Raw genomic sequence first — 13,823 nt, 5'->3', positions numbered from 1 at the left:
CTTAAAATTCTACAAGGAAGGCTCAAGCAGTATGTGGACCGAGAACTCCCAGAAGTGCAAGCTGGATTTAGAAGAGGCAGAGGAACCAGAGACCAAATTGCAAACATGCGCTGGATTATGGAGAAAGCCAGAGAGTTCCAGAAAGACATCTACTTCTGCTTCATTGACTATGCAAAAGCCTTTGACTGTGTTGACCACAGCAAACTATGGCAAGTTCTTAAAGAAATGGGAGTGCCTGATCACCTCATCTGTCTCCTGAGAAATCTCTATGTGGGACAAGAAGCTACAGTTAGAACTGGATATGGAACAACTGATTGGTTCAAAATTGGGAAAGGAGTATGACAAGGCTGTATATTGTCTCCCTGGTTATTTAACTTATATGCAGAATTCATCATGTGAAAGGCTGGGCTGGATGAATCCCTAGCCGGAATTAAGATTGCTGGAAGAAATATCAACAACCTCAGATATGCAGATGACACAACCTTGATGGCAGAAAGTGAGGAGGAATTAAAGAACCTTTTATTGAGGGTAAAAGAGGAGAGCGCAAAATATGGTCTGAAGCTCAACATCAAAAAAACGAAGATCATGGCCACTGGTCCCATCACCTCCTGGCAAATAGAAGGAGAAGAAATGGAGGCAGTGAGAGATTTTACTTTCTTGGGCTCCATGATCACTGCAGATGGTGACAGCAGCCACGAAATTAAGAGACGCCTGCTTCTTGGGAGGAAAGCAATGACCAACCTAGACAGCATCTTAAAAAGTAGAGACATCACCTTGCCAACAAAGGTCCGTATAGTAAAAGCTACGGTTTTCCCAGTAGTGATGTATGGAAGTGAGAGCTGGACCATAAAGAAGGCTGATTGTCGAAGAATTGATGCTTTTGAATTATGGTGCTGGAGGAGACTCTTGAGAGTCCCATGGACTGCAAGAAGATCAAACCTATCCATTCTTAAGGAAATCAGCCCTGAGTGCTCACTGGAAGGACAGATCCTGAAGCTGAGGCTCCAATACTTTGGCCACCTCATGAGAAGAGAAGACTCCCTGGAAAAGACCCTGATGTTGGGAAAGATGGAGGGCACAAGAAGAAGGGGACGACAGAGGACGAGATGGTTGGATAGTGTCTTCGAAGCTACAAACATGAGTCTGACCAAACTGCGGGAGGCAGTGGAAGACAGAAGTGCCTGGCGTGCTCTGGTCCATGGGGTCACGAAGAGTCGGACACGACTAAACGACTAAACAACAACAATGGTACAATTATTCGTTTACACCAGGGGTTGTGTGTTAGTTTCACATTATCCAAGTGCGCCATAAAATGTACCAAAAGATAAAAATTTTGCAAGAGAAACCAAGGCACTTAAACTGCGCGTTTCTATCCTATCACTCCCTTGTGTCAGTCTGCTGAAGCAAAAACAACAAAGAATCTTGTAGCACCAAAAGGCTAAAAGCTTTATTGTGGCAGTAGCACGCACGATGATTGATCTTTACATGGATACTGGGTGGAGATGAGCAGCTTCCTTCTTTATAAAGTTTCTGATCCTTTGAAAGGAGTTTCCATGGCCGGGGCGAGCAAACCTAAGTCCATAATGCATTTGTATACAGCTGTGCTTTCTCCGATTTTCGTCTTTAATCCTAAAAGCTATTTGTTTTGTCCCGTTTGGAGTTCTTGCATTTTCTTCATTGCCGCCTCCAACGATAACCTTCTGCTCTGGAAATCTGAGGACAGGCGGCAAAAAAAACACAACACTTAGGGAAAAAGAAATGTCCGAGCGGCACTCCTCTCAGAAAAGACTAACCAGCCAGACGGTGTATAAGCGCATCATTGAAGCCGCGTAGAGAGAGGAACCGGGAGAGCGGCGGCGCATTCTTTTCCTTCCGCCCTGGAGAAACCGTTGCCCCTTTAAGAAGGCGGTTTCTGGGGCCCTTTTCTCCGCGCCCATTGGAGCAGACTCCAGAGCAACGTGTCTCTGTCATGGCAGCCGCATGCAGTCGCTCTTCCTGGCAGGTCGCAGCAGTCGGGAGAAAGTGCCTTTCTTCCCTTGTCCCCGGACTGGTGAAATGATTTGACAGATGTATTTAAAGAGACCTGCAACTGGTCTCGCCTTCTGTTTGTTCTACTTGTCTTCTTATTTCACCAACAAGGTGAGGCTGAGAGAGCTCTGCTGGTTTAAACTGCCCTTTATTTCGACTTTAAAATGTTCACAGGGTCGCAAGTTTTGGCTGGTCTGCTAGTTTTTATACCTCGGGAAATTGAACACCCTGTTTGCCTTTTCTCTCCAGCATCGGTGAGCTTGTGTTTTTATCCGAGACAATGAAAAGCTGCTCATTGATTTTCAGTTTCTTTCGAGAACTGACTTTTCTCCTTGCAGAGACTTGCAGCTACCGGAATCGACTTTCCTTTAGCCCGCTCTTAAACCCCACATGGGATGGGAGGAGGACGGAAGGGGCCTCACATTTATCCCTGGAAAGCAAGAGGTTAATTAATAAACTAAATTAATGGCTTTATATAGTTGCCTTAAGTGAAGGATAAAGTAGAAATACTTCTAGGGCTGTGTGAGAACTCTTAACAAAACTCAAAACAATTAAAAATCATGCACAAAAGGTCATATGGGGTTATCACATCCCACTCAGCCTTAAATTATATACATACAGACAATAAAACATGCTCTCAAGCGCTAAGAAAATTGTGGCAGTTTTATTTGTATTATCATTTGAAAGCACAATGTTTTTCGATAGTTTGTATGCACTGCAAGTCTTAAATATTTAGGTTTAGGACTCTGGGTTTTGACTATTAAGAAAGAATTTACGGATTTCTTCCATTTAAATGTGTTGGCTTTGCCACCCTGAAGTTAGGAGAAAGGAAAAAAAACTAGACACATTTACTGGTACTTGGGAACAAGTCTCAATGAGGTACTTCAATACAAGCTTCAGACAATTTTGTTCCCTCCTCTGTGACAAGTGAAATGTGTAACCTTTCCAGGATCTACAGCCACTTCCAGACCTAATCTGTTGCTGCAAAACCAAGAAAAGTCTTTGCAGTTCCTTAAAGACTAAGGCTGCAATCCAAACCCTACTTACATTGGAGTAAGCCCCATTGAATTCAGAGGACATACTTCTGAGTAGACTTGGTTAGGATTGTTCTGTATTAACTTTGGTGGACTAGATCTGACAAAGTGAACTGTGGTTCCACAAAGTTTGTTTGGAACACAAATGCCTGACAGAATGTGTCTTCCTGCCTGCCCCTCATCTGCTTGTGCCATGAGATCTTTAATAGAGACCCTTTCCTTGAGCCCCTTCCTTCATGGAGATGTGTTTTGTATGCACCAAAGAGAGGCCTCTTCTGTGGCTATACCACATATTTGGATATGTGCACTGACTGCCTTTTTGTGCCAAGTTAAAACATTTCTATTTGCTCAGGCATTTTAAATATTGCCTTAGTCTGCTTTTAGTTTGTATTGTCTTGTTTTGCCCCATAGTCTATAAATTGTTTGACAAATGTGTTATTGCATCTGTAGCTTTGATTAATTCTCATATTTATTGTATTCCATTCTGGAATCCACTGAAGGACAGCTTAGAAACAGTTTACATAAATAAAATAAATTATTTGTTAGTCTTTAAGGTGCTTCAAGTCTTTTTAGCATCTTTCTAGCTTCTGTTACCTTTAAAACAGAAAAGACTGGAGTCTTGCAACATCCTTTAGAAATAGGAACACAGGGATGGATGAGAAGCAACAGGCTGTGGTATTTTCAAGGCAGAAAGCAAATGAACAATGAAGTTCAAGAGGGAAAGTATGTAAGAATAGCATGTAATTTAATCAACCAAATTAAATTACTTGCAGTGTGTGTGTGTGTGTGTGTGTGTAAACTGTGTATGTATATATATATGTTGCTTTGGTTTGGTTTATGGTTAAGGCAGAACCAGCAAAGGTCATGAGAATCCTATGCAACAGGTAGCTTCTAAGGCTTTAATTTAAATCTTCTTCAGCTTACAACGTCTACTTGCAACTCCTATGTTTGAATTACGGGGGGAAAATGTACATCTGATAAGCCAATGAGTTTGGTAGATTCTCTTACTTGAAGTGGTCACTTAGTTAATTCAAATTGCACTCATTAATAAGTGAATTCTGTCCCAAGTAGCCTATTCAGGTCAGGGCTAGCTATGACTTGTTTCTTTTTATTTTTATGGCTGGGTTCTGTTTCATTGCCTGATCCATTGCATCCATTGATTTCTGTTAAAATTACTTGAAAAGTAAGTGTGTGTGTGTGTGTGTGTGTGTGTGTGTGTGTTTATGTACTATCCCCTAACTTGGTGTTTTGTCTTCCAGTATGTTCTGTCTGTCCTGAAATTCACCTACCCTACTCTTTTTCAAGGGTAAGTATTTCAAAAGTGCATTAAAAATGACAGTATAAGTAGGTAGCTGTACCAGACAGATGTTGGTGTCTCATACAATTGTTGTATATCATCTGGGAAACTCCTATATGTTTTATTGTTACAACATGTTATCCACTTGTCCTAATTCTCAGCTCTGCTTCTGTGTCAAAAGCTGCTATTTTTTCACCAGCCCCTTTCTGTAGCTGAGGGGAAGGAATGTGCCATTTTCCAAGTTTTGATAACTTTCACTCCCCATTTCAAATGTTCAAGGGCTTCAAATATGTCAAATCCTATGGTCAGCCTACTTCCCACAAAACAGCAGAGGAAGGCTGTACAAAGGCAGTTTAACTAAAATCGCAAGGCTGATGGCAGAGTGCTCAAACTGTTCTGAGAGATTTGATTGGTGGTTTAAAATTGGCAGCTATAGAGGGAAAGGGGAGGCTAAGACCAAGATGGCGGGAAAGAGAGTTCTTATTTTCACAGTGGTTTCTGAAAGGCTCTGTCAAGTTACAACAGTTCTTAAGATTCTGTGTGACAAACCCAGACAAAACAAATGTAAGATGATTATTATTTGAGTGAGGATTATCTAACTATGCATGAGGTTAAAAAGTGAATAGAGAGAAATGTATCTCCAGTAAGACTAGAAAATGGGATCACTCAGTTAAACTGATGGGCAGTAGACTAGATTGACCATGTTGTGTGGGGGAGCTGACATAATGCCCTCCAGATGTTGTTGGACAACAACTCCCATTATGACTATTGCCCATGCTGCTTGGGCCGTGTGGAAGTTGGAGCCCAAAAACATGTGGAGGGCATGATATTGACGACCCCTGCTGAAGTGGCTTGCTTTGGGCCACCCAGCAAGTTCATAGCAAGACTCATAGCTTATACAGTGGTACCTCAGGTTAAGTACTTAATTCGTTCCGGAGGTCCGTTCTTAACCTGAAACTGTTCTTAACCTGAAGCACCACTTTAGCTAATGGGGCCTCCTGCTGCTGCCGCGCCGCTGCAGCCCAATTTCTGTTCTTATCCTGAAGCAAAGTTCTTAACCTGAAGCACTATTTCTGGGTTAGCAGAGTGTGTAACCTGAAGCGTATGTAACCTGAAGCATATGTAACCCGAGGTACCACTGTACTGCTTACCTGACACTAATTCATATAATATTCTTTTAAACACACACACACACACACACACACACACACACACACACACACATATCTCAATGTGCATCCTAATCAATATTTGCAATGCATATGTTGGATATACAAACTAGCTTCAGTGTCACTTCTGCAAATGGCCTTAGAGAAGGAGAAGTTGGCTTAAGCTCTCCTCCCTGTGGCCTCACAACAGGTGGAATCTTTGATTTCAGAATTTAGCAGTGTAAAAGCTTTGTGGTTTTGCTCCACTTAAGCAGCTGATGCTTTAACTACAGGCGCATCTACTGGCTCTGCAGCAGCCCAAGTTGCCTGTTAGGAATATAATTTGTTCTTTTGTTCCATCATCATAATTTTATTTTGTTGCCCTTTATACTGCCAGTCCAATGACTGAATGCAGCATATGATCAGACTGTGTCACTCATGGAAGGAGCCTCCACTGTGAGTAGTAATTGACTTGGGTTAATTGTTTAGAAACAGAACATTGTATGTGTTTCAATTGCAGCTGGCAGACACTAGTTGGTGGATTTCTCCTACACATTTCCTGGAAGATTGGCTGGACTGAGATCAGCAGCAGTTCAAGGTACAATGAAATTGCAGTGTAAGAATATACAGACAGTAGTCCAATTAATATTCACTGGAATATGTGTCATCTTATTTCAGATACTTGGCTGTGGTTTTTACCCCATAATGTTGCAAGAACTGTGTAGTGGTAAAATAATAATAATAAACATCCACACACTTTTTTCTGTATGTAACTGGAGTGTTTTCTTTATGCTTTTATATAACTTTGCGCATATACTCATGAGATTAAAACCATAGGATTGGCCACAGTTTCAGCCCCCTGTCCCATTCTTATATAATTAGCATGGTCAAATGAAGATACAGTGGTACCTTGGGTTAAGTACTTAATTCGTTCTGGAGGTCTGTTCTTAACCTCAAACTCTTCTTAACCTGAAGCACCACTTTAGCTAATGGGGCCTCCTGCTGCCGCTGCGCTGCTGCTGCATGATTTCTGTTTTTATCCTGAAGCAAAGTTCTTAACTCGAGGTAATATTTCTCGGTTAGTGGAGTCTGTAACCTGAAGCGTATGTAACCTGAAGCGTATGTAACCCGAGGTACCACTGTACTTCCCAACTCTAGAGGGCATTTTAGATTGCATACAATCTAGAACTGAGAAATCTGCTGTTTGCATCTTAGTATGCAAGATCACTTACTTGCCATTTGACTGTCTAGCCCAGGCATCCCCAAACTCAGCCCTCCATATGTTTTAGGACTACAACTCCTATCATCCCTAGCTAACAAGACCAGTGGTCAGGGATGATGGGAACTGTAGTCCCAAAACATCTGGAGGGCCGAGTTTGGGGGTGCCTGGTCTTGCCCAATTATGAACTGTTTGGGATACAGTTTTAGGAATAGCTGATTTATTCCATGGAAATCTAATCTGATGTTTAAATGAAAGGCATCCACATTGAACACATTAAAAAAACCCAACTCTCATGAATTTGAGAGGCAAAAACCCACAGAAAAAAATACTTCATTTTGTCCAGGGTTATGTACGTAAGTATATAAGAAGAGCCCCCCAGATCAGGCCAGTGGCCCAGGTAACCCACTATCCTGTTCTCCTAGTGACTAACTAGAAACCTATGGGAAGTGTGTGAGCAGGACCTGAGTGCCCCACTGCTCTTTCCTCTCCCAGCAACTGGTGTGCAGAGGCATAATGCTTCTGGAGGTAGAAACACAACATAGTCATCCTGCCTAGTAACCACTGTTAGCCTTCCCCGCTATGAATTTGTCTAATCTTCTTTTGAAGACATCCAAGTTGGTGACCATCACTACCTCTTGTGGAAGTTGGTTCCTTGCACTGCGAGAAGAAGTATTTCCTTTTGTCTGTTCTGACTCTTCCAGCCTTCAGCTTCTTTGGATGCTCCTGTGTTCTAGTATTTTGAAAGAGGGAGAAAAACCTCCCTCTCCACTTTCTTCTTTCCATGCATAATTTTACACACCTCTATAGTGTCCTCCCCTAGAAGAACAGTGACCTGTGACATAAAGATCTGTGCTTGGAGAAATTCATTCTGAGCATCGTCAGTAGTACTGTTCTTCCATTTGTAGAATGGCTGCACATCAGGGGGATAGATATCTGATGGAGCTCCAGGGTGGCATTCTGTGATAGCAATGGAACATTGTGGTAAGGGTGCCTTAAATGTTGTTCTGCTTTGGAGCTTAAGACTTCACTCCACTAGATGTCAGTCTAAGCAAGGTAATCCTAACACAGAGACTTTCCTGCTCCCTGCTCTTGTTGAGTAAAAGATGGGATGCAAAGGATGGCATGCTGCAGAAGACCAGAAGATAAAAGGGGAGGAGTGTAAGGAAAGAGGCACTCCTTAGGGTACCCAGAGCTCAAGCAATTTAATGCTTGGACATGGAAAGAACTGAAAGCATGGATGAGGCAGAATAGGAAGTCTGTTTTCAAGAGGCATGCTTCAGAATTCTGCACCAGCTGCAGCTTCTACCCTTTCTTCAAATGCAGCTTCATGCAGAATGTGTTACATTAGTCAAGGGGTCCCCAACATGGGCATAGCCAGGATTTATTTTGCGGGGGCAGGCTTTATATTGGGGTGGGGCAGAACCAAATTATCTGTGATGAAATTAGTCAGTTAAGTATTTTTATTTATTTACTTGATTTGGGGTGGTAACTGCCCCCCTGCCCTTTGGCTATGTATTTGTGTTTGAGCTTTTAATACATATTCCCTACAACATGGAAGATTACTAACTTGTAGAAATATCAGCACTGGGGTGTCTTAAGATTTTGATCAGCAACAATGATGGAAGACTCAGGCTGTGTGCAAGTCATGAGTTCCTCACTCTGTTCATTGAGCCACAGAATAAATGAGATTTTGGCTGTTGGCTTCCTTGGTGCCTAAAGTTCCCTTCACTCTCATTTGCAGAAATACTGAGTATCATCAACCCCAACAGATTTCAAAGTGGGTGGGGTGACTCATATTGTACTTGTGTCTCTGTTTGCAGATGGAAAGATATAGGAGCTGCTTCTAACTCCTTCAGAAATCTAGATCTAAGGATGAGAGGGGTATTTAGATTTTGAGTGTATGCTGAAATTTATCTGATTGAGATCTTTTAACTCCTTCACAGAACAGTTATCTGCAATGCTCTTTGCGTAATGCCATGATGATCAATCTAGATTTGTAGCGTAGGCATGTCTTGTGATCTCCAAGTTACCATTCCGATTCATGGAATACTGCATATTTCTTTCGTACTTGTCAAGGAATGCACAACACAGTGCTCTCTGCAAAGTCATTATAGCAGATTCTGAGCCTGACCGTTGTATGGCTTGGCATGTTAGAGTGATGACTGCTGTTGAAGCATTTCCCGTAGTGCTAGACATTCTTTTCCAGCCCTGAAAAAGAATCCCTCTTGGCAGGATTGAGTTCTGAAGTTCCATCGTGGGAACGGTTCTAATGGCCTTTTCCATTGCATTTTAGATGGTCACATTGGACATGCAAACATTTCAGGGATTCCTGAGACTTCACATTGTGGTCAGTGATCTCTGTTTTCCACATGGAGACCTCATTCTCAAGCTTTAGGGCTTTATTTTTCCACTGCTACTTCAGTTCAAATGACATTGCTTGTTTTAAGGAGGCATCTGATTTGAAGTTACTAGCAAAATAATTATAGTAGTTGTCAGTTTGATCCAGATAAGATTTGGGCCCGGTGTGAGGAAAGAGAATTTATGTTGTATGAGCAGAAGTTGGATTGAATTCAGCTAACTCATTGCTTGAGCAAAACAACATACTTAAAAACAGAATCAGGAGATTACACTGTAGAGGCATGTCATCATTGCAGCTACTCAGAAGAGCTAACCCAATAAGGATACTTGGATACACTGCATCTTTGCAGCATGGGAATGGTCAGATACAATGCCAAGAGATGTATCTTGCAGAGCTTCCAACTTCCTTCATGGCTCTTAATTACACCTGGTCCAGGTTCATTTCCCTTTGTTTAGTCGAGGAAAATGTTTTGGGTAGATGTCTTTTGATATCATTTGTATACAGAATCTGGCATAGTCGTAACTGTATGCGCCATTTGTTTTTACAGATCTGAAGTGCTGTCATGGCTTCCAGCTTCTGCACTCTTTGTGGGCATTATTTATGCAGGTTCCAGGGCACTGTCCAGACTGGTAAGATACAGGCAAATGGAAACTAACATGCTTTTTCATTTGTTGGTGTTAATGTTTTACTCCAGATAGCATACTAAGGTTAAAGTCATTGACCTAACTGAGGTTAAAGTCATTTGTAAAAACACTAACTGCTGTTTGGAAGCTGTAAGCGTCATCTGGAACAAGTTTAGGGAAAGTGGGGGAGGAGAAGGGGCAAATCCCGTCGCACAAGTGGAAATCCTTGTGCTGACTGGATGGTTTCTTTGCAAACAATTCCCTAATTTTCAGCTTTGCGTGTTATATTGTCCCTATATGTACATTGGTGACAATAACAACCACTTTTGCAAATATGATGCATGAACAGTATCAACAAGACTGAAATGTATATCTCCAGCTGTATATAATGCAAAACTGATAATTAATGATGAAAGAGGTTATATATATATATTTTAAATAAGCTGCCTTGTATGGGTGTAATGGGTATAATGAGCTCCAGCAGCAAAATAACGAAGAATTCTCAGCACAAAACAAGTCACCTTTAACAGGAGCCAGAGTTCATTCCCTTCCTCTCTTTCCTTTTGCCCTGGGAATTAGCACATGAAGCACTTACATCCTCTGATAAGGCAACTGGGGAAGTTTAGTCTATGTGACTCTTCCTTTCTCTGTTGACTTACATCCCATAATCTCCCCCTCCCCCCCACTTTTTTCTGTTACTCCCGCCTCTTCAGAATCTACTGTTATGATGAGGCCTCAGCTCACTGTACATGAATATGAAAGATGCTCCATTTTGACACATGAAATAGATAGGAGCATAAAATGCATTTTCATTGTTGTTAACATGATTCCTAAATTAGTGCTCACATGTCTATTGCCACTACTGTGGTGCATCATATAACTACATATAGCTTCATTTCCAAATCAGTCCAGCTGGTTTTAATTATGATGTTTGCTTTGTCCCTTTGTTTGGTGAGTAATTCTGCACTGGATGAGAGCCAGCGCGGACAAGTAGTGGGGAGACCCAGCTTCAGATTTTTGCTCTTCCCCAAACTCAGTCTCAGTTCCTCATCTTTAAAATGGCAGTGTTAAAATGGGATTGTGAAAACACTTGAAATGGGGTTTATTTCTGCACTTGAAATGCAATCTACACAGTGGCTGTAGAAATGGGTCTTACTTAGCTGTGAGGGCATGTGCCTGCCTATTTCATCTAAGAATTTACATTTCAAACTGAAATGAGAATTTCTGGAACAACAACTGGCTGAGATGTGTTCGTGAGATAGTGGAATTGAGGAGATGGCAATTTGCTTATGCTGGCTGGACCAACATACTGAGCTTCCTTTTATAAAGACTAAAGCTCCTAAAAAATATCATCAAAGACAATAGACATCTGGCGAAGGTTAGCTGAGCTGGGCAATCTGGAGCCACTGTTGGCAGAAAAACACATTTCTCTTGGCTCTAGAAAGAGCCAATAGCGTATGGGAGGGAAAGGGGGTGTGTGTGTCTGTATATACATGTGTGTGTTAAAACTTGGCTGGAGAAAAGGAAAAATGTAAATTCTGGTGTCAGCTTTCTTAGATATTACTTCTAGTATTTCCTATTATTGTGCTCTAGTTCAAGTGGCCTGTGTTAGATGACGGGCTCCGTTTAACTTTCTGCCTCAGCAGCAGGGAGGGGCAACATAAATGGTAGGTAACAAGGCCAGCAGTGGAACTAGGAACAGTTCTTTGTTTTTAAAATATATCTGTACTGATAAAATATAATCAACACTGACCACATAACAAAATGTACATTGCAAAACATGATGTGATGTTTTTACAAGAGATTAACAATAATGATTGGCAAATTATTGAGCATGGGCAGCATAAATTGTTGTTTTTTGATCCTACTGAAGACCAGTCAACAACTGACTGGTTATGTGCCATGCTTGGCTGTTCATTGAATACCATTTCTTGCAAATTCCCAAGTATTTAGAATGTACTTTGTTAAGTGGCTGTGTCTTAGGTCCAAATAATTTGTTATGGCCTACATGTTTGTTTCTACAAAAAGCATTTCTAGTGAAAAAATACAAGAATAACAGATAAATTGTTTATACAAAATAAAATAAGATCAGTGGCAAACACCTAAAATAAGTATCCTATCAAATAAAGCTGTTCCAATAATTTACAAATTCTGTTTTATACAGAACTCATTTATAGTATCCTTGCATGCACGTCTTAGAAGACAAATTCCAAGTTTTCCATATAGTTTCCAGTTTGGATGTGGTTCGTTTTTGGAGTGATGAGATGAGTTTCATTCCTATGCCCCACAAATAACCCAGAGATGCATTTTAAATAAAAACACACAATCTACTCATGTAAAAACACCAGGCAGGCCTCACAAATAATCCAGAGATGCATTTTAAATGAGTAGACACATTCTACTGATGTAAAAACACGCTGATTCCCGGACCATCCGCAGGCCAGATTGAGAAGGCGATTGGGCCACATCCGGCCCACGGGCCTTAGGTTGCCTACCCCTGCCCTAAATGTTTTGTGAATCTTTGTACTTTTGTCCATTTACTGTATTTATTTCCCCTGATTTGAACTATAAAATGGTGGTTTCTTGAGTAAAAATGAGAGTACCCCTAAATATATTTTTAGGAAAAAAAGCCCTGGGTATTTTAATGCACATTTTTGCATGATTTTTTTTTAAAAAAAAATCACAGTGGGTTAATAAAGAAATAGATCAGAGTTTTGAACATGTATGAAATTGACACAGACTGAAACTAGGCTAAACATTCTGTCCCTTCTTGGAGACTGCAGTTTTTCCTCATGGTGCTAGTTCTTAGCACTATGCTCATGGGAGAAATTTAATGCTTTGTGCACCATCTCATTTCATACCTGCAAGCTCCTACAGCTGTTTATAAGGGAAACTGTATCCCTAGAAATATCTGGTTTTTAGGACCACCCAAGAGAAACATGAATAAGTACAGAAGAGGATCTTTTCAGAATCTGCAATGCTAATCTTATTGGTCACATTTTCTCCCTTGACAGCCAATTCCTATCTTTCTTACCTTACACAATGCTGCAGACGTTATAGCTTGTGGAATCGAGGCATTTGTGCAGAAAGAGGTATGACAAAATGAATTTCCTGTGTTGTTAACAGCCTGTGCCAGGGCTTTGGAAATAGTGAAATTAGTGTTACCATGTTTTCCCAGCTCTGCTACATAATCCAGTTACTAATTTAATTTTATTTTTAATAAGGGAAATACATCAAATGTTTTCCTTTTGAAAATGAAAATTATTGAATTCTGTGGGAAGAATATGTATTCTGAAGTCTGTAATAGAGCAAAAAGGGAGCTGAATGACAGTGTCACTCTGATGATCCTTAAATAGCTCAGATCATTGAATCGGCGAGGGGGGAAATACTGATTTTGATGCAGTCCAAGAGTTGTATCCTTGGTAGTTTTGCCTTAGTGAAAAACTACTTCCACAAATTGGGACACCCAATATTTTTCAACTGCAGCCCTATAGTGTTCTGTTCCAGAGTTCCCAACCACCAGGAGCAGCTTTCGAAGGGAGGAACTTAAGCAGGTAGGAAGAATTGGTGAAAATCAGATGCCCCAGCTTATATAAGTGGGAACTCTTTCCACTAAGGCTGTGGTAAGGAACATTTGGTCTAATTGAGCCCTCAGTTAAAAGCTATTTGAAGTATAATGTAGATCCTACCTGAACAACTACAGGGAGGGAAGGTGCATTTCATGGAGAGAGGTGTTTGTTTGTTTGTTTTTTAAAAAGATGAGGCCACCACTGAAAAGGCCCTGGTGTAGAATTAGCATTTTGCAACAGCTGTAGCTTATGAATCCTCTTTAAAGGCAGACACACATAGATTGCATTACACTAACCCAGTCTAGAGGTAACCAGGGAAATATCTGCTACAACCAGATAGGGTCGCAGCTAGTAATAAGGCAATCCTAATAATTGCAGATAGTTGTCTTTCTTCAGATAGCATTAAGTCCAGGAGGACCCCCACCCACCAAAAAAGTTGCAAACTTTGCTTTTGGCTGGGGTATGTGTGCAATTTTAGAAACTAATTTATTTAGGAACTATTTCAAGTTGAGTTCATTTTTTCTTCTACAGGTACCACAATAA

The 13,823-nt window shown here is 40.9% G+C and overlaps 1 protein-coding gene across 3 annotated transcripts in view; it reads left to right on the top strand.

The window, feature by feature from the left end:
* Positions 1–1,434: 1,434 nt before the first annotated feature.
* The window catches only part of TMEM241 (transmembrane protein 241), a 39,826-nt gene continuing 27,437 nt past the window's right edge, over positions 1,435–13,823 (top strand). Inside the window, exons 1-5 of one of the 3 annotated variants that reach the window (XM_083623624.1) lie at positions 1,435–2,139; positions 4,322–4,368; positions 6,028–6,105; positions 9,636–9,717; positions 12,726–12,803. In XM_083623624.1, the coding sequence (XP_083479750.1) occupies positions 2,068–2,139; positions 4,322–4,368; positions 6,028–6,105; positions 9,636–9,717; positions 12,726–12,803 (357 nt within the window). In that variant the 5' untranslated portion in view covers positions 1,435–2,067. The remainder of the gene's footprint in view (positions 2,140–4,321; positions 4,369–6,027; positions 6,106–9,635; positions 9,718–12,725; positions 12,804–13,823) is intronic. The other 2 variants (XM_083623623.1, XM_083623625.1) reach the window with 2 other exon arrangements.

This window comes from Podarcis filfolensis, assembly GCF_964270895.1.
Source record: "Podarcis filfolensis genome assembly, chromosome: 7".
Classification (NCBI taxonomy): Eukaryota; Metazoa; Chordata; class Lepidosauria; order Squamata; family Lacertidae; genus Podarcis; species Podarcis filfolensis.
This window is presented reverse-complemented; position numbering and strand designations above follow the sequence as displayed.